At 42.1% G+C, this 21,154-nt stretch overlaps 1 protein-coding gene across 4 annotated transcripts in view; it reads right to left on the bottom strand.

The window, feature by feature from the left end:
• Positions 1 to 8,602: 8,602 nt before the first annotated feature.
• KANK4 (KN motif and ankyrin repeat domains 4) overlaps positions 8,603 to 21,154 on the bottom strand; it is a 54,585-nt gene continuing 42,033 nt past the window's right edge. For all 4 annotated transcript variants that reach the window (XM_039486592.1, XM_039486591.1, XM_039486593.1 and 1 more), the window contains 2 exons: positions 16,205 to 16,405; positions 8,603 to 10,731 (listed from right to left, as the gene is read on the bottom strand). In XM_039486592.1, coding sequence (XP_039342526.1) covers positions 10,630 to 10,731; positions 16,205 to 16,405 — 303 coding nt within the window. In that variant the 3' untranslated portion in view covers positions 8,603 to 10,629. The remainder of the gene's footprint in view (positions 10,732 to 16,204; positions 16,406 to 21,154) is intronic.

Raw genomic sequence — 21,154 nt, 5'->3', positions numbered from 1 at the left:
TGGATGAAAACCTGATCTTATATACCTTGGACCCTTGTGCGGCTAAATAAAGCTCTATCCAAAAAGGGATTCCGGCTATTTCCCTGCCCAGTGTTCACTCCTGTGCACCAGGAGAGCAACGTGCCCCAATACTGTGGCATGGAGAAGCCCTGCCTGCCTACAAACATACTGTAAGACACACATTTACCAGAATATAATGTGATGGCTGCCCAGCATGGCAGCTGATCCATTATGTTGTCACCGGTATCTGGTTGCCTTGCATCAGTCACATCAGCTAATGCCCTGATTCAGCTCCACACAGTTTTTCACAGTATGATATAACAAAACAGAACTGAGGGCAGAACAGCGCTTGTCTCTGAGCGTCCCCTGGCTTAACTGATTTGCCTGTTCAATGTGATTTTTCTAAGGAATGTTTTTAATCAATAATAATAATGGAACAGGCCTGGTCCTTAATGGAAGAGAGCAAAATTTACAACATTTTTGTGGTGAACTGGTGTGGTGAGGATCAAAATCGCATTCTCAACACCCAGCTGATTTCAGCAGCAGCTTTGCGTGCATCAGGACTCCAGATTGAGCCTATGTTGAGAGTCTTCTAGCAGCTGTTCAAAGGTCACAGGCTAGACACCTCATGACTCTATTGTGAGGATTCCTTCAGTGGAAACAAGATTTAAAGTGGCGGCATTTTTATGGCCAGATAGGATCTGATTCCTTTCACTCTGAAGTCAATGGTAGCCTTTCCACTGATTTCAGTAGGTGACAGATCAGCACCATAATGCAGAGAAGGCCAGAGGTTTTGTTTTAAGATACAAAGGCGGCACCATAAAGCTTTGGCCCAATCCTAACTGCTACTATGAAAGCTTGGATTAAATTTCTTTTGGTCATGAGACTAGTCACCTGGATGGCAAAGAAAAGCCTGTGTCACATGTGTTTGTAAGGGAGGGGCACAGAGAAGTCGAAGCCACAATAATTAACCCAGGCTGGTATTTCTATGATTTAAAAAAACCCTCATTTTAATGAACACAGCTGCTTTGCAGACTGGAAGTTGGGATACAGAACCTGGCCCAACAGAACTTTCTTCTCCAAATTGTAGAAAGACCTGCAGAACAAGAAGTATATTTTAAATTTTGGGTGCCCAAGTCTGGTTGAAAAATGGTGACAAACAGTCAAAATTTTTCATGAAAATTTGAATCAAGATGTTAAAAATCCATGTTGCAGGCTGCTTTCCCAAGAAAGTAATTTATTATCACTAGAGAGAGAGAGAAGGGTGCAATGTGAGCACAGGCCTGGGAGCCAGGAACTCTTGCAAGCTAACCCTGGATCTGACTCCCTCTGAGGCACTGAGCATGTCACAGCCTTTCTGCCGGCATTTCCCCAGCCATAAAAAGAGTTGGAGGGATGTCTGAGGGGTTTGAAAGCCAAGTATGACCCACTTAGGCCTTATCTAATCTTGTCAGGAAAACCAGCCCATTACAGCCCTCAAGGGACATGAAACTACAGATTTAGCCATGTTTTCAAAACAGTGCCCAGGTACAGCTGTGTGCATAACTGATTTTTCCGTGCACTTACAGTTCTGAAAAATAAACAAAAATCAGGTCAAACTGAACCAAAAACTTGTGCAAAACTTCATCGAACTGAAAAAATCTGTTTTGGGTCGATTCACAGACATTATAAATGAATGACTATGACATTTAGGGCTGAAATCCAGATCGGTGCGGGGCTGTGTCACCACCTGCCCTGCAACCTTTGGTGCCTCACAATACTTTGCTGTTGTAACTTCCAGCTTGGGTCTCTCACAAACAGCCTGCCAGCATGCAGGTCACATGCTGTTTGTGTATAGCTGGTCCAGCCACTCTGACCCCAGCAGCCTGTCAGCAACACTCCAGTGACACTTTGGTTTCCAACAGCCTTGGTTACCACTTGCAGGGTGACCCCAACACATGCCCCGTCCCAGATTTCCCCAAAAAACATGTGTTCTGCACTGTCCAGCCCTCTCATGGACCGTCCCAATATATTAGGTCTGTTGCCTCTCTAAGGGGATCAATATACAACAGTTTGCCACCCTAAATGGAGTTACCCACACAGTTAAAATGGATGCATTTTAATTAAAGAATAAAACAAGCTTATTTAACTACAAGGAGATAGATTTAAAGTGAGTACAAATATAAGGCATTAAAGTCAGAAATGGTTACAAGAGAAATAAAGATAAATTGCTTTCTAGCACTAAAACTTAACAAACTAGACTTGGTTCAAGGTGAAGTCCCGTACCACATGTTCCCACTAACAATGCTGACCAAATTCTCAGGACAGGGTCTACTCCCAAAGTCCAAAGGCTTTTGTCGTCTTAGATGAAACAGAGAGAAATGAATAGGAGAGAGAAATTGGGGTGGTTTTGCCCCTCACTTTTATAGTTCAGTCACCCTTTGAGAATGGCTTCTCCTGAATGTTACTTCCAGATAAATTTCATTCCTGATGTGAGGACGGAGACAAAGAGTCTGGTGTTGAAAGAGGTGCCATGCTGTTGTTTGCTAAAATGCAGATCTATCTGTTCCTATCCCCCTTCCTTGCCAAAGCATGGTCACTTGACAGGTGATTGCCATCAACTTTGACGATACCTGGCTAGAGGCATCCGCATTTCCTTTGTCTTTGAGAAACTGGTTTACCCAGGCTTGTCTGGTAAACACATTTCAGACTTAATTTCAGCTTATATTCATCACTTTACATATAAGGTTGCTACATACATTTCACCATCATATTATTAACCAGCAAGTTATTAGTTTTCAAATAATACCTCAAAGGGCATATTTTGTACCAAGATTATTACAATAGTGGGTAGGGTGTGAATATAGGGGTGCATTTGGTCATAATGACAATGAATAGTCATTGGGTCCAGGAATGATTCCCAGCTAGGTGCTTAGGGCACACACCTAGTCCGTAGAAAACCCAAGTTCAAGTCTCTGCTCCAAGGCTTTTGTAATTATTTATACAAAGTGGAATAGCTTCTGCAACAAAGATTGAGAGAGACCCACACCAGAATAACCCATAGCCCAGTGTGCTAGGGCACTCTCCAGCAGCATGGGGCACCCAAGTTCAAATCCCTTCTCCACATCCTGCAGAGGTGGGGAACTGAGCCAGTTTCCCAGAGTAGAGCTGCCCATTTGCAGATTTCCCTGCTGCCTGCAACAGAGAATCAATCATCTGGTGCTTAGTTGTTTCTCCCTGAGAGAGGAAGGGAGAGCAGGAAACAGTTGGAAGGAAGAGAAGAAACAGAAGGTAAAAGAATGAAAATAAACATGCATATTAAAGGAGCTAAAGTGCAAATCAGGAAAAAGTAAAGGTCAGTGGGGAGAGAGAGAGGAACAAAAATAAATAAGAACCCAAGAGAAAACAGAGACTTGTAAAAGAAGAAAATAGCCTTAAATGGGAAAGAGATGAGAAAATCAAATGTGCGAGCACAGGACCTGCCATGCTGGCTCAGACTGATAGTTCTATATAGGTTTTTATACTGCACTCATCATTGTAGTATCTGAATGCCTAGGTCCATATAGTTCTGTATCCTGATCTCTGAGCAGTACCGGATGGTTCAGTGAAGGGAAAGAAATAATATTTATGTATCCACCTCACTAGGTTTTGTGACGCTTAAGGGCCTGATCCTGCAAAATGCTTGAGGTTATTCAAGTTTGAAGCTGACAAGTGTCTCTAGAAGTGCATAGGATTATTATTAGTAGTATTAGGGCAACTTTCCCAAATAAATCCAAGTGCAGGAGCTGCAAAACTTAATCTCTTCTATTTGGGCCCCAAAGAACAGGAAGTGAGTGGTTTCAGAAACCTGTTGGGCTGGTGTAAGGGAAATGCTACATTTATTTAAAAAAGCGAACCGGATGCAGAAATGGCTTCTCACGCATGTTAATCTCTGTTCTTTTTGCAGAATGTTACCTCTATAGCTCTCTTAAAAGGTTACTTGATGAGAGGCTATTGGGGCTTTTGGAAAATTTTGTGCCCTGAGAGTGTGGGGGGAGGGGGAATTTCCCCTGCTGCGGAACAGTAATGAAAGAAATGCTCAGTTCAGACCAGTCTCCAAGGTATGCAATACCAACTCCCACGTACAAGGGAGGTTTAGGTGGCTGGGGTTGTTTCAGGATAGAGGGGAACAAATTACTTCTCCCTGGCCATGTAGTCAATCCACCGCCACTGCTGCACCCTGAAAGGTCTGGCAAGCTAGATGAGAGGCAGAGAGAGGTGTCCAGCTACTCTGCTGAGGGCCAGGCAGTCTAAAAGCCTAAGCGAGGGAGAAATAGAGTGCAATGGGGAGAAGTATGAGGAAAGCTTCCACACAGAAAGATGGAGGAAAATGGACAGAGATGTGGAAGAGAGGTGGTGGGAGAAGAGATGGAGAGTGGAGAAGAAAGAGAAATGTATAAGAGTTGAAATATCACATAAGATTCTTTTTCGTGGTTATGGACACGTAGCTCACATCACGATTGATAAGACCTGTCCTGGGACTGTACTGAGAGAAGATTCAACTTCCCGGGAACATACAGAACAATTCTTCTCACAAAGGGCGGCATATCTTTGTCAAAGTGTCCCTACATTTTGGCTGGAAAAAACCCCAGACATTGGTGGTGTCTACAGGAAGGCCTTTAAAATCTTATTACAGCTCGCAAACATTTCAACTTCATTTAAAAAGCGATGGTTATTGTCATATTCCCATTCTGATGCCATTTTGCAAGCCTAGCTTTGGAGTGTTGGGTGCACTGAAATTATTATATATTTTGCCCCATGGAGGCATCCAAAAGGAGAAGGTTTGCATTTGTGACTGCCCTTTCTCTTGCTCTGTGTGTGCATGTGTGAGAGTGTGTGTCTGTGTGTATTAAAGCTGGTCAGACATTGAGGAGAGGAGGAACTTTTTTTTCTTTTGTCAGCATTTGAATGTTTCTGTTTTCCTCATTGAAATGTCTAATTTAAAAACATTTAAATCAACTCTGCAGCTGGTCAAAAAGCAGGAAAAAAAATTTTTTTTAAATGGTCACAAAAGTTTATTCCCATTTGTGGCAGAAATTTGAAATGAAAGGAGCCAGCTCTGGTGTAATTCTTCATTTGTTGTTACGAACGAGGTGGCCCACCATTAGGGATCCTGGATGCAAAGCCAATCACAGAACCCACTCAAGTGAACGGCCATGTACTAAAGCACTTTCCTTTGTGCCCACCAACAGGAGCAGTTTAGGCCCTTTTGCAGTGCAAAGCAGCTTCACATAAAGAAGTGGGGCTGACTTCCGGGGCCAAGTGCGGAGACACCACATGCAATCTGAGAGGCACTTTGGAGCTAACAGGCTTTTCCTTGGTTTCAAATTCCGTTGCTGGAATCAAACTGCATGCTGAGTAGTCAGTTCAAGTTTGGGGTGGTCTGTGGAAGCAGGGCCGGCTCCAGACCCCAGCTTGGGGCGGCGTCCCGCGGGAGGGCGGCAGGCGGCTCCGGTGGTCCTCCCGCAGACGTGCCTGTGGAGGGTCCGTTGGTCCCGCGGCTTCGGCGGAGCATCCGCAGGCGTGCCTGCGGGAGGTCCACCGGAGCCGCGGGACCAGCGGATCCTCTGCAGGCACATCTGCAGGAGGTCCACCGGAGCAGCGAGACCGGCGACCGCCAGAGCGCCCCCCGCGGCGTGCCGCCCTGCTTGGGGCGGCGCAAATCCTAGAGCCGCTCCTGTGTGGAAGGAAGCAGTCTGCTTGGCTGTGAGGCTAATACCTCCTTCTTTGGACAGGAGAGTGGTTCTTTATCTGGGATTCCTGCAAAAGGAGGCTGCCTGTGTGCAGCTTTTTCTTGCTGCTGTTCAGGGAGAGAGGACGGGTGCCATTTTGTAAATAAACAAATTACACTAAGAAAATACTTGACTGGGTCACCAATTGCTGCTCCAACTGGGAAACTGACCTGCAGGGCCCTGAATTCTGACTACCGCTCAGCCAAGGAAGAAATATTTGTAATGGGTCAGTGGCATGAGAGAGAGACCAGATTCTTATGCCAAAAGTTTTCATTCATAGGTTGCTTGGCCCCAACTACTACAGCTCAGTCGCTGTGCACTAGCTTGGGCACTGGTGTTTGAAAAACTCCTGTGATGTTGCTGCATTGGCTTCGTTATGCACTGCAGAGGGAGCTAAGACAGGAGAGCAGGAGGAGTCCTTAAAACACAGACACACAAGATTTTCGGGGACAGGACTCCCTTTCATGCCCCCCACCCCCCCATTTCCATCATTTAGTGCCAGTTTCCCTAACACAGCCTCCTTCCCCAAAGACTGTCCTGCCCTCCACCCATCCACAATTTCTCCCTCTCTCCTCACGTCTCCCACACACCCAATACATTCTGTGCTGTTCTGGGTATGGAAAGTAACTGTAAACCACGCTTAATTAACCTGTAGGCTCTGGTTGCTATGCTGTGCTCCCCAACAGGGTAAAGTAAGCCAGAATGTACTGGTGAATCTGGACCTAAAAGTTAAAATATTAAAAAAATATTTTAGGCTGATACTGCCTATCTTCAAAACTCTTGACTGCAGACAATATTTGGATCAGTCTTTAGAATTCAAGAGCTGAACTTGATTAAAGTACAAACACATCCCCTTTCTCTGTGATTTTCCCAGAGGACACTCTCATGTAATAGCTAGAGCCAAACTTGTTTCCCTTCTCAGAACTTAGTCCCTTCCACGTTCATTCTTAGCACGCTTCCTTCCATGCACACAACCTGTTGTCACACAGAACTCCCCACAGCACACTTTCCCTGAGAGTGTGACATAGCCACAGTTAGAATCAATGTTAGAGCGAAGCCTACAATACACAAGCCAAATTCAGCTCTGACCCAATTCCAGTCACTTCAGTGGAATGGCTTTCATTTTCACCAAGGCTGACTTTTGGGCCTAAGGAGCCCTTGCCTCTTGGTGATGGACTCAGACCACTAGATTCATTCCTTTTTCACCTCCTTGGTAAATCTAATAGTTCTCTATTGAGACCATAACACAGGGGTTGGCAACCTTTCAGAAATGGTGTGCCGAGTCTTCACTTAGTCACTCTAATGTAAGGTTTTGTGTGCCAGTAATACATTTTAACTTTTTAAAAAGGTCTCTTTCTTTAATATATAACTAAACCATTGTTGTATGTAAAGTAAATAAGGTTTTTAAAATGTTTAAGAAGCTTCATTTAAAATTAAATTAAAATGCAGAGCCCCCGCCCCCGGACCGGTGACCAGGACCCGGGCAGTGTGAGTGCCACTGAAAATCAGCTCACGTGCTGCCTTCGGCACGCGTGCCATAGGTTGCCTACCCCTGCCATAACAATTCTAACTGCCTGTGTTTTGAAGAAATATCTAAAACAATGCATGATTTTATGTAGCATATGTACTGAAGCCTCTAGGTGCTGCAGCATGAGTTAAGAAGTTTGGCAGATTTCCCCCTGAATTCTTTTGTTTTTAGTGGTACACTCATACCTCCGTACATCCCAGCAAGGAGAGCATTGTGGTGATATAGTGGCAAAAGACAATTAATTCCAGAATTTTGACTAAACCATTCAAATACTGAAGAACTAAAGTACTTGGTTTGACACAAATAATGTACCAAATTTTATAGGCCAGCTTATATTTTTATATTTGCATTAGTTAGATTTTGGCTGCCTGACACTTTCTGTAGTTTTTGGTAGAGATTCAATCCAGATTTGAACTTTCCCAGAGTTCTGATATATTCAGATGGAGGTTCAGGACCATTGTTCATTTATAACTTTGGTTTTGAATCTACTGACATCCACAGTAGCTTTTTTTCATCTATCTGATGTTTCTTTCTAAAGCCTGATCGTGACAGACAGATAAACTTGCAAGGCACTCATATACTTCATACAGTGCTGTATAAATGAACAATATACCACTACCTATTTGTCTGTGTTTAGTGGCCCTTTGTGTTCCTTTCTCATTGCTCTTCTCAGTCTTTGAGTTCCTATTGCAAGTCAAGGATACTCCCGTAACCTTCACTTCTGAAAACATCCTTTCATTTTGCTTTGGCTGCTACGGGTCTGCCTCAGGGAGCATAACTGCTAGTGGTATTTGGACAACTCAGCTTGTTTTTTAAATTGATTTTGTGTTTGTTTAAAACTTGAAGGGTTGGTGTAGTGTATTGATTACCTCTCAAATTCCAGGATTTGTGTTCGTAATCTTGGCATTGTTTAATCATTTTATAAGTTTCTCATCATATATCCACTGGAGACCTACTTGCCTCTAAAAAGGGACTTTGTCATTCCATTAAAATGTGTTGGAGATAATAGACTTGGAGGTTTTCCCTTGTATTCTGTAACCTGTATCATTCAGTTTCCCTATAGTAATTAAGACTAAAACTCACCTAAATACAAAGGGTTCACAAAAGGCCCCCTTGTATTTTATTAAACATGGGTCTGATTCAGCTCCCATTGGAGTCGAGAAGAATTTTTCCATTGACTGCAATGTGTGGTGAGGCAATGGGCGATTTCACCGTAACTGCATCCCCATTTACCATCAAGAGAACTAGTTCACTAGTAAAACGTGTGATCTAATTTTCTGTCCCAGAAATGGAGAAGGAAAATAGGTATAAGAACAAATGCAGGTAAATTCAAATCTGACTTTTATTCACACATAAAGGAGATAAATTCATTTTGGGAAACAGTAAAATGGGAGACAAATGTATGGGATAATGACCCTACAGATTGCTTTTGATTAAGAACCATGAAAGAAATAAAGAGAATTATACAGTAGATTTCAATGTGAAAACATCTGAATAATGAAAAAGAACAAAGGACAGGATCCTCTTTTCCTTCCTTCAACAAAACGCCCACCTAAGCCATTGAGAGTTTTGTTCGAATGAGGACAATGGGATCATGCTATCAGTCTTGGAAATGATTTCGATATGCATTGCAAATGCAAGGGAAGAGGACGAGGTGACTCAAATGAGATTTAATAATATGCTATAATGTGACTTACACATAAACCAAAAAAGTTAAACCAGGATTAGATTTTGTTTAGAAATAAACACGAGGACGTTAGAAAAACAGTACATTTTATTTGTAGTAAGTGCTACTGGATCCAGTCTCACTGACTTCACGCTGCACACAACTTGAATAGCTGTGCACAATCAGGGCCTGATCCCAGGCCCACTGAAGTCAATGGAAAGACTCTTCCAATGGAAAAAATGTAACATCAAGGCTTGTTAATTTTTGGTCTTAATGAGAATGGAAAGATGTTTGCAGGGATAGGGATTTATGACCCCATTCTGCTAGGTGCTGAGTAATTCCAGCGAGATGCTGAATTCAGTGGGAGTTGAAAATGCTCAGTATCTCACAGGATGTTCTCAGTACCCTGCAGGATGGGACCCTTTGGCTGTGACTTTCACAGAGGAAGGACCTACCGTACCTGCTTTGAAAGAGGAAGGCAGAGTGGTCTGTAGTTGCTGTGCTTGGGCCACTCAAATGTAGGAAAGATCTGCCTTATATATGCACTGCAGACAGTGCTGGATTCCCACTAGGGCCCAAAGGGCTGTATACTTCAGGGAGGAACCCTAGCTTCTCTGATGGTGGCAGGTCACTCAGATTACACAGGAAAAATCTGGCAGCTAAATTACTGCACAGATTTAAATCTGCCCAGTTTGGGGGGTTCCAAAAGTTTAGCATGCTGGAAAATTGAAGAACAGATGTTTTGCCAAAGGGCACTTTCTGGGTGGAACCTATTATCATCAGAAGTGGTTCTATGAATTTAAATATACAACCTTTCAGACAGTATTAACCCATCCTTGCAGAGAAGGTTTATGCTATGATCAAGTAATTTGTCTCCTGTACTGTGTTGAGATAACCTGATACATCACAATTGTACCTCAGCATCCTATAAATGATATACAGTATATGCCGGTGGGCCACGGTTCCTGCTTAAGTCAAATTTAATTAGGAAAAATGAGAGCCACATGGTAATTCTGAATACAAGAAAAACAATGTCTGTGTGTTTGGATCCGGCACACTCAAATATTTTCCTAGAGCACTAATTTTAATTCTTGCTTCTGAGCACATAACCACACATAAATAGGATTTGATATTTTTACATAATCCACCTGACTTGTATTTACTGCTATATATATTGAGTAAGCATTGCCTGGTAGTACATACAGAAGGTGTAATAATAAACAGTAAGATGCAAACTAGCAAGTTAAATGAGACACATTTTAAATAGTTGATTAAAAAGAACACCATTATCTAAAATTACAAAAAAGTAAGTATTGCTTTTCTAATGTGCATTTGTTTTTTGTTCACCAACATGACAAAATTATGCTGTGAGGGGTAGATAGTGGAATTCAGTTTTAAGATCAAGAGTGTTAATAAAAGGCAATACAATAATCTAACTCTGTGAAACAGTATTTGAGTCATTTGTGGCACTATGCATAGGTTAGGACTATAAAAGCAGGCTTAATGAGGAGAATTATACATTAGGAATGTATGCAAATAGTTGACATAGTTCACTCCCTCAATAAGTATAGAAATCAGCAGTATCAGCTACAATCATTTCCATCTAAATTGGAAGCAGAGTTGTTAAAAGAATGAACCTTTTGTTATCCAGTCCCCGTTCTGACAAATGCCATTTTCCATTTCCTTTATTTAACCAAAGACCGGCTCTGCTCTATGTGGGCTTGGAGAAGCTCTGCAATTTCCATGTGGGCAGATTTCAGAGCGACAGACAGAGCAGAATTACCACTCTACATGGGAAAAAAAAGAAAATGAATTTACTATGCAAATCTTTCAAATAAAAATCTTACTGGACAGCTAAGGGTTAATGTCAGTGTTGAATGCGGAGAATTGCATGTGCCAGTTCTACTAATGGGAAAAAGGGTTCCATGCATTACAGTGACAAAATTGCCCATGATGTCAAAACGGCCTAATCCTTCATAGAGTCATATAGTCCAAGGCCAGAAGGATCACTAGATCATCTAGTTTGGCCTCCTGTATATCACAGGCCACCAATACCACCCAGCATCCACACACTAAACCCAACAACTAAAACGAGACCAAAGCATTACAGCCCACAGGATACCAGACTGTTATGTGCCACAGGCAGAGAGTAGGAGGGGCTGAAGGGGACAAGGGCTCAAGGCCCCAGCAATGACAGAGAAATGATTCAATGAGCTATACTCAGATAATCCTGGCAAGCGACCCACACCCAATTCTAGCAAAAGAAGGCAAAAAATAAAACCATGGTGACTGCCAATCTGACCTGGGGAAAATTCATTCCTGACCCCATATATGGCGATCAGTTAGGCCCTGAGCATGTGAGCAAGAACCAGCCAGCCTGAGCACCTGAGAGAGAGAGAGAGAATGCTCGGAGCCACCTCAGAGTCCTGGCCCTCCCTGCCCAATGTCCCATCTCCAGACGTCGTCATCCCTGATGCTTCCGAGGAAGGAGTATACTATTCAAATGCCAGATATTCCCTCCTTTTGTCAGTCTTCCTGAGAAAAGCATCGACTGTAAGGAGATGTGTGTGAATCCGAACATAGTCTCTGATCACAGTATTTAGCAGGCTGCCAATCTTAGTTACCAGAGCAGCTGCTATGTACATTGGCCAAACCTGACAGTCTCTACGCAAACGAATAAATGGACCACAAATCAGACGTCAAGAATTATAACATTCAAAAACCAGTCGGAGAACACTTCAACCTCCCTGGACACTCAGTAACAGACTGAAAAGTGGCAATTCTTCAACAAAAAAACTTCAAAACCAGACTTCAACGAGAAACTGCAGAACTGGAATTCATTTGCAAACTGGACATCATCAAATTAGGCCTGAATAAAGACTGGGAGTGGATAAGTCACACCTTCTTGTCAGCTGTTTGAAATGAGCCACCCTGATTACCACTACAAAAGTGATTTTTTTGTCCTGTTTATAATAGCCCACTTTAATTGACTTGTCTCGATCCCCCCGCTTGGTAAGGCAACTCTCATCTTCTCATGTACTGCTATATATATCTTCCTACTGTATTTTCCACTCCATGCATCTGGTAAAGTGGGTTTTAGCCCACGAAAGCTTATGCCCAAATAAATTTGTTAGTCTCTAAGGTGCCACTAGTACTCCTCGTTGTTTTCATTTTTGCGGATACAGACTAAGACGGCTATCACTCTGAAACCTGCTTTATCTCAGTAGCTGACTATCCAAAATTAAGATGCGTTGTGGAGAGAGATTATAACAATCTGCACTTGTGTATATTTAAATTAAACAAAAGACATTATATTTGGTGTTCAGCTTATAGTCATGACACTGGGCTCTCCGTCCTGAAGTTGGTCAACTTGATTTATCAGCATAAGACAGTTTTTGCCAGTGTAGTAGGTCTAGTTAGTCTGTTTCTAATGAATTCATTGTGGTAGTATCTTGTCCAATTTTGGGTGCTGTCAGCAATGACTATTCCCCATTAAATAATGTCTAAATTAAGAAAAAATGCTGTTTATTTAGTGTGCTTGTATTTGTCTCCATTTGAGTGTATATGTGTAAACTACCTATTGCCCACTGACTGTGCAGACACAGATTGATACATAGATCAGTCTGCTGTTCTAATCTCAGATAACTAGCCCTGCCCATACGTTCCTGTCTGCTCTTTCATCCTCCTCTGGCATCATCTTGAAACAATGCTGCTCTCTCGTAATGAAGGCTGTGAAATTCAGCCTGGATAATCAACAGTGGTTGTTGAAGAGACAGTGCATGATCCACCTCCTTGCACATGAACAAAACCAATGCATACAACTACTGAAAAATTCCACACTTAGAGCCACTGTATATAATTTCTCAGAAACTCCATCAGTTAGTTGGCAATGTGATGTGCTGCCAGCTTGCAACTGGTCTGGCTATTAAACATTTAATTGTGTTTATGTAAATAACATTGTTTAGTCCTTGTCACAGTACCGAAAGCTGTAAATATATAAGCAATGCTTCTTTGGTGTTTCACATGGGAAATATGATAGCAAGGCACCTGGTACAAAAGAGAAACCTTGTGATGGATTTAGATTGATTTGGGTCTTCAGCAGGTGACCTTTCAGTCACCTTTCAGATTAAAATCTTCAAGTAACATTATAGTGCAGCACATCTTTATCCCTCACTAGCACAATCTGCTGTCTAATTAGTTGCGTTAAACAGAGGGAAAGAAGCAGATACAAATCTATAATCTCGATTCCGCGGGCATGGAGGAAGCTAAGTTATTGTCTCAAATGGTCTTCTTTATTCTACGAAAATTTCCTCTCCTGTTGTTTCAGCGATTTTCACATTGCCGGATGTCCAGGTGAGGTTATGATGTACACAAGCTGTTAATAACAATTTCTATCCTGGAATTAACTGCCAGTTATTCGCTCAAGGGGGTTTTCAAATCTGCCTTAACTAAATAAGATAGTGATTCACATACTGTGCAGCTACTGAAGACTATACTCCAAGGCTGAAATGAGATTTTTAAATGTGCTAATGTGATCTTTGCCAAGGCAGTAGTTTCCTTTCCAGTCAGATGATCTATCCAACCTGTGAGTGGGTGAAAAGGGAGGACTTGGACAATTTGATATATATCGCTGATAGGGCTTTTGTTGCAAGACTCTCTCTTGACAAGATCCTAAGAGCTCACTTCTGCTGTTCAGATACACTGGTGCAACTCTCGGTCATTTAAATCTGTATATCCAAAGGGCAGAACTGGGCCCTGATGTGTTTTTCAAAACAGAGGAATCACTTCTTGTCTTGGTGACTGCTGTCTGGACATTCGTACTAAATGGCATGCTACATGCTAGCCTATTTAAGGGATTAATGGAAAAACTCCCATTGACTTCAGTTAAGCAGGGTTTCACCCTATATATTATTAACAGGTTTTAATACATCTTGAGCAAAAATTTCAACAAGGTTGGCTTCCCTTTTATGGGTGCAACTTGCACCTACAAAATTTGTACCCATATTTTTGCACCCACGAGTAATCTGTGTATTTGTACCTCTAACTTGGCTGCAGGTGCACATCAGGCAGTTAGAACTGCAACCACTCTGCAGCAGCAATGCATTGTGTTGGTTCAAAACCTCAGCTGAATATTTCACCTCTAAAAAAGCAAGGTGTAACCTAGTCTTTATTTAAAATGTACCTCTTTGTGTCTGTAGGTGTGCTGTGCATAAATATTTCCCCATTGTGATTTTTTGACATGATCATAATGCAAGGGTTCTTTCCGCTGGAGCTGAGAAGATCATTCAGAGGTACTCAACACCCACCCATTGATATCAATAGGAATTGTGAGTACTCAGGGCCAAAAAGAATCAGGCCACAATGCCTAAATATTAGAGCTGATCAAAAAAGTAGAGTTTTTTTTCATGGGAAGTGTTCATTTTGGGCAGAAATTTGACCACCAAAATATTCTGGCCGAGAACTGAAATATTTTTATTTGAAAATGCTGCTCTGATGCCTTATGGGAGTTGTAGTTCAGGTGATTCAAGCTCCAATTCTCCTGTTGGCTGGGCTCCTTGGATGGACTACACCTCCCATGATAAATAACAGTCTACCTGCATGGAGAGGAGAAGTGGTGCAACATGGGAGTCCCTGACTGTGGTGCATCATGGAAGATTGTGAGGGACTACTGCATGTCTGTATGTTAGGGTGACTAGATGTCCCAATTTTATAGGGACAGTGCTGATTTTTGGAGTTTTTTCTTATATAGGCACCTATTACCCCCCACCCCGTCCCGATTTTTCACACTTGCTATCTGGTCACCCTACTGTATGTTCCTATATCAGATTACAAACTTCATTTTGTTTTGTGAGTGCCATTTTGATTGCCTACACTTTTGCCTTTTACCCTCCATCTTCTGCTAAGACTTCCAGGAAGGCTTCATGAGAAATTCTTGCAGCTAGCAGAAGCTTAACAATCCAGGGTCATTTACTTAGATGGTCTCCCATTCAAATACATGCACCCCAAGACAATGACCTAGCTGCAGCCTGAGGAACCAGTTCAGCTAGGTGAGTTTGTAACCAAGCAATGGATCACCTGATGTTGGATTTGAAGTCACTGAGGAGACTGGTGGGGTGTGGGGGGGCTGCAAAAGGAAAGCGCTCTCATTGGCTGTTACAAATGGCAAGTCAGCATTCTGAGGAAGGAAGTGAATTTTTCAGTTGTGACTCCCTGTAGTTAAATGGTGGGTACACTCAATTAGTTGATTCTGATAGGTGCAGTTCTTTCAAAGGCACTGTCAAGTGGAGAATTGGACAACATTTGATTACGTGCCAGGTTTTTACATAAAACTATATGGTTATAATGAAGCTGTGGTCTATTAACATAATATTTTTCTGTGGTTTGAGCAGTGCATCATAATGCTGGAATAAAGCTCTAAGCCAGAGTGAATCTTCCTCATTATTTTCAAGATGTTTTTACACTTCTAATTATCTGGTATATGCCAATGGGGCATGTATTATCATTTGTAACCTGCCTGTTGTCTGTAATCCACAAATGCAAAGGGCTGTATCCATGCGTACTGAACACGTACAAAATAGGAAACATCTTGAGCTCCATGCTGCATGCACGCAACCCAGGTGTTACTTATTATAGTATTTGAAAGAGATAAAGGCCTATACTGGAATCATTCTCTCTCTCTCTCTCTCTCATGCTCTTTCATATACCAAAACTCCAGCACAGGATACTGCTGTAGTTCAGTAGTGTTGTACTTACATGTTCACTGTATTGTACAGTGACCTCTGTCCTAAGCGAATGCTCAATAAACTGAGAAAAGGGTTTTTATGCTTAATGGAAGTGACTTCCTACCGATGCTGGAGTACAACTGTAGTTAGTACATTTGGGGATTCTTCAGAGGTGGTCTATGAAGGCAGTAGCTTGTCTGTTAAGGCAGGTTTCATTGCACTTCTAAGTATGCAATTGTGCAGTTTGGCTTGGAATTGAAAATGGAGTTAAAACTCGGGTTACTCATCCTCCAAATCCTTAAACTGATCCAGTCCCCTTTATCTGTGAGACAGGCGAGGCATAGAGCCAAAGCCCACTCATCAATATGTTTGATAAGGGAGAAACTTTGGTTTCCAGGAGGTGTCTAGTGTCTGCTCCAGTTCTAAGGCAAGAAAGCCATATGGTTTCTTTAAACATTCACTAATTGCCTCCTGGCAGTGACTGTCTGAATATGTATATTTTTTTACAGTACATGCTGCAACCACCTGTTTCCCTTACCTTGTCCGTTAATGTAGTGTTACAACCAGGGTGAGCCAGAAGAAGCTTCGCAATCTCAACATTGCCATGCTGACAGGCAACCATCAGTGCTGATGTTCCATTATCATCCTGCTGGTTTATGTCAGCCTTGCAAGACAACAAGGCTTTCACCATATCTCCCCTGTCATGGCTGACACCTAATATTAAGGCAGTCTGGCCTCCCTAGGAATATTGCAAGACAGACCAAACACAATGACATACCCAGCAAAGAAATGTAACTTTATTTACACAAACTAAGCATTCCAATAGCATAGCAGTCTTGCTTGGAACACAGGTCGCCCTACAGCAGATGCTGTAACAAATCTGTGGCCATTTATAACTTCAGGGTTGACTCTTCTACGTGTCATGGCTCCTCAGAACTTCACTGTGACAGTTAGGCTAAAACTCATATCTGATCTGCGTGCTCCAAAAGCAAAGGCCCTGTCATTGGAGCTATAGCCTATAGGAGATTATCCATTAGCTCAGTGGTCCCCAACCTTTTTGTTTAGCGGGCGCCAGACAAAGGACCGTGGCGGCAGTGGAGCATCCGCCGAAATGCTGCTGAATTTCTGCGGCATTTCAGCGGTGACGCCGATGACGTCACTTGTTGGCGGCAAGCGGCGTCATCAAGAGGCGGCGTCGCCGAAATGCCGCAAAAATTCAGGGGCGACACCTCTTGATGACGCCGCTTGTCAGCGGCAAGCGGCGTTATCAAGAGGCGTCGTTGCCGAAATGCCGCAGAAATTCGGCGGCATTTCGGCGGATGCTCCACCGCCGGCCAGGATGCAGGCGCATTTAGATGCCCTCACGGGCGCCATGGCACCCGCAGGCACCGCGTTGGGTACCCCTGCATTAGCTAGTAGCTGCATAGGGCTTATGATATGCAGTTCCAGTTCTGTCTTGTAGTCAGAGGTGATACACGTTCACACTAGCCTGCTCGGTATCATTTTGTCTGAGGGATGAAATTTGGAAGCAAATTACAGTGGGAGCTCTCACCATGACTTGAGCACTGTAGTGTGTCAAAAGTCCCTTGAAATCTGGCCCTAGCCAAACTGGCCATTTCTTTTGTTTTTATTGTCAGTGTAAATATAAAGCAATCACTGTTTGTAATGGTGAAATAAACTAGTGAAACGTAAAGTGAGAAGGCCCTGGTTGCCCTTTACACGAAGGTCCTTAGAATTACACTTATAAGCACAGTAACACTGCCTTTACACTGCCAGAGCAAAAAGAACGCAAATGCCAGAGTAGTGTCAAGGAACCTTAGTGTAAACCAGAATCAGGCCCAGAAAAGTTTACACAACCATGATTAAATAATCATGTGTAGTGATATTGTCTCAAAAATAATTATTCTGTGGTGTCCTGATAGTTCACCCCTGAACAATTGCGCCTCCGCATAGTGGTTCACATTCTGGTTTTTTTTTAGGTTAATTTAATTCACCTTCATTTCTGAGACTCTTATTTCAGATTTTAACCATTGTTTAGCAAGCAGATGGGAGTCAGAAAAAGCGAATGTTTGCATCTGCAAAGTTCTGCCACCCAATGGCAGCTGAGGGCACTTAGCTGCATGTGGCGGATGCTCAGGATAGTGAAGGATCAAGCCCTCTGAGTTTTCCTTCAAGTACTTTAATTAGCAACTGATTAATTGATTGATATTTGGATATAAAAGCATGGATTGAGAAGCAGCACTGGGACAGGCAAAGTCCAGAAGGTTTAATTTGTCACAGTGGATTGCACAGTCTGGCTGAATATGCTGCTTTCACTCTCTAAACTGGCAACTTCAATACAATACACACACTTCTTGTTTCTTAACTTCAAAATCTTGAATCTTGCTTCTCAATTTCATGAACATAAGAACGGCCACACTGGGTCAGGCCAAAGGTCCATCTAGACCAGTATCCTGTCTTCCAACAGTGGCCAATGCCAGGTGCTCCAGAGGGAATGAACAGAACAGGTAACCAACAACTGATCCTTTCCCTGTCGCCCATTCCCAGCTTCTGGCAAACAGAGGCTAGGGACACCATCCCTGCCCATCTTGGCTCAGAGCCATTGATGGACCTATCCTCAATGAATTTATCTAGTTCTTTTTTTAACCCTGTTATAGTCTTGGCCTTCACAACATCCTCTAGCAAGGAATTCCACAAGTTGACTATGCGTTGTGTGAAGAAATACTTCCTTTTGTTTGTTTTAAACCTGCTACCTCTTAATTTCATTTGGTGGCCCCTAATTCTTCTGTTATGAGGAGTAAATAACACTTCCTTATTTACTTTCTCCACCCCAGTCATGATTTTATAGACCTCTCTCATATCCCCCCTTAGTTGTCTCTTTTCCAAGCTGAAAAGTCCCAGTCTTATTAATCTCTCCTCAGACAGCAGCCATTCCATACCCCTAATAATTTTTGTTGCCCTTTTCTGAACCTTTTCCAAGTCAAATGTATCTTTTTTGAAACGGGGTGACTACATCTGCACACAGTATTCAAGATGTGGGTGTACCATGGATTTATATAGAGGCAATATGATATTTTCTATCTTATTAGCTATCCCTTTCTTAATGATTCCCAACATTCTGTTCGCTTTTTTGACTGCCGCTGCACATTGAGTGGATGTTTTCTGAGAACTATCCACAATGACTCCAAGATCTCTTTCTTGAGTGGTAACAGCTAATTTAGATCCCATCATTTTAGATGTATAGTTGGGATTATGTTTTCCAATGTGCATTACTTTGCATTTATCAACATTTAATTTCATTTGCCATTTTGTTGCCCAGTCACTTAGTTTTGAGAGATCCTTTTGTAGCTCTTCGCAGTCTTAATTATCTTGAGTAGTTTTGTATCATCTGCAAGTTTTGCCACCTCACTGTTTACCCCTTTTTCCAGATCATTTATGAATATGTTGAATAGGACTGGGCCCAGTACAGATCCCTGTGGGACACCACTATTTACCTCTCTCCATTCTGAAAACTGACCATTTATTCCTACCCTTTGTTTCCTATCTTTTAACCAGTTACCAATCCATGAGAGGATCTTCCCTCTTATCCCATGACTGCTTACTTTGCTTAAGAGCCTTTGGTGAGGGACCTTGTCAAAGGCTTTCTGAAAATCTAAATACACTATATCCACCGGATCCCCCTTGTCCACATGCTTGTTGACTCCCTCGAAGAATTCTAGTAGATTGGTGAGGCATGATTTCCTTTTACAAAAACTATGTTGACTACTCCCCACCAAATTATGTTCATCTATGTGTCTGAGAATTTTGTTCTTCACTATAGTTTCAACCAATCTGCCCTGTACTGAAGTCAGGTTTACTGGCCTGTGATTGCTAGGGTCACTTCTGGAGCCCTTTTTAAAAATTGGCGTCACATTAGCTATCCTCCAGTCATTTGGTACAGAAGCTGATTTAAATAATAGGTTACAGACGACAGTTAGTAGTCCTGCAATTTCACATTTGAGTTCCTTCAGAACTCTTGGGTGAATACCATCTGGTCCTGGTGACTTATTACTGTTTAGTTTATCAATTTGTTCCAAAACCTCCTCTAATGACACCTCAATTTGGGACAGTTCCTCAGATTTGTTACCTAAAAAGAATGGCTCGGGTTCAGGAATCTCCCTCACATCCTCAGCCGTGAAGACCGATGCAAAGAATTCATTTAGTTTCTTCGCAATAGCCTTATCTTCCTTGAGTGCTCCTTTAGCATCTCAATCATCAGTGGCCCGACTGGTTGTTTAGCAGGCTTCCTGCTTCTGATGTACTTAAAAAACATTTTGCTGTTACTTTTTTAGTCTTTGGCTAGCTGTTCTTCAAATTCTTTTTTGGCCTTCCTAATTATATTTTTACACTTCATTTCAGAGTTTATGCTCCTTTCTAGTTTCCTCATTGGGATTTAACTTCCACTTTTTAAAGGATGCCTTTTTGCCTCTCACTGCTTCTTTTAATTTGTTGTTTAGCCATGGTGGCTCTTTTTTGGTTCTCTTACTATGTTTTTTAATTTGGGGTATACATTTAAGTTGAACCTCTATTACAGTGTCTTTAAAAAGTTTCCATGCAGCTTGCAGGGATTTTACTTTTGGCACTGTACCTTTTAATTTCTGTTTAACTAACCTCCTCGTTTTTGTGTAGTTCCCCTTTCAGAAATTAAATGCTACAGTGTTGGGCCACTGTGGTGTTTTCCCCGCCACAGAGATGTTAAATTTAATGATATTATGGTCACTATTACCAAGCAGTCCAGCTATATTCACCTCTTGGATCTGATCCTGTGCTCCACTTAGGGCTAAATCAAGAATTGCCTCTCCTCTTGTGGGTTACAGAACTAGGTGCTCCTAGAAGCAGTCATTTAAGGTGTCAAGAAACTTTATCTCTGCATCCCTTCCTGAGGTGATACATACCCAGTCAGTATGGGGATAGTTGAAATCCTGCATTATTATTGAGTTTTTTATTTTAATAGCCTCTCTAATCACCCTGAGTATTTCACAGACACTATCATCATACTGGTCAGGCGGTCTGTAATATATCCCTACTGCTGTATTCTTCTTATTCAAGCATGGAATTACTATCCATAGAGTTTGGTTCATTTAAGATTTTTACTTCGTTTGATTCTACGCTTTCTTTCACATATAGTGCCACTCCCCCACCAGCACGACCTGTTCTGTCCTTCTAATATATTTTGTTCCCTTGTATTACTGTGTTCCATGGATTATCCTCATTCCACCAAGTTTCTGTGCTGCCTATTATATCAATATCCTCATTTAATACGAGGCACTCTAGTTCATCCATCATATTTTTAGACTTCTGACAACAGTATATAAGCACTTTAAAAACTTGTCACTTTTTAGTTGTCTGCCATAACATGAGGTAATTGAATGGACCTTTTTTTCTTTTGACTGTTTCTCATCAGATCTTACATGTATTTTATCATCTTCCTTCTTCTCCTCCTTATTAG

This window comes from Mauremys reevesii, linkage group 8 (genome assembly GCF_016161935.1).
Source record: "Mauremys reevesii isolate NIE-2019 linkage group 8, ASM1616193v1, whole genome shotgun sequence".
NCBI classification, from domain to species: Eukaryota; Metazoa; Chordata; order Testudines; family Geoemydidae; genus Mauremys; species Mauremys reevesii.
This window is presented reverse-complemented; position numbering and strand designations above follow the sequence as displayed.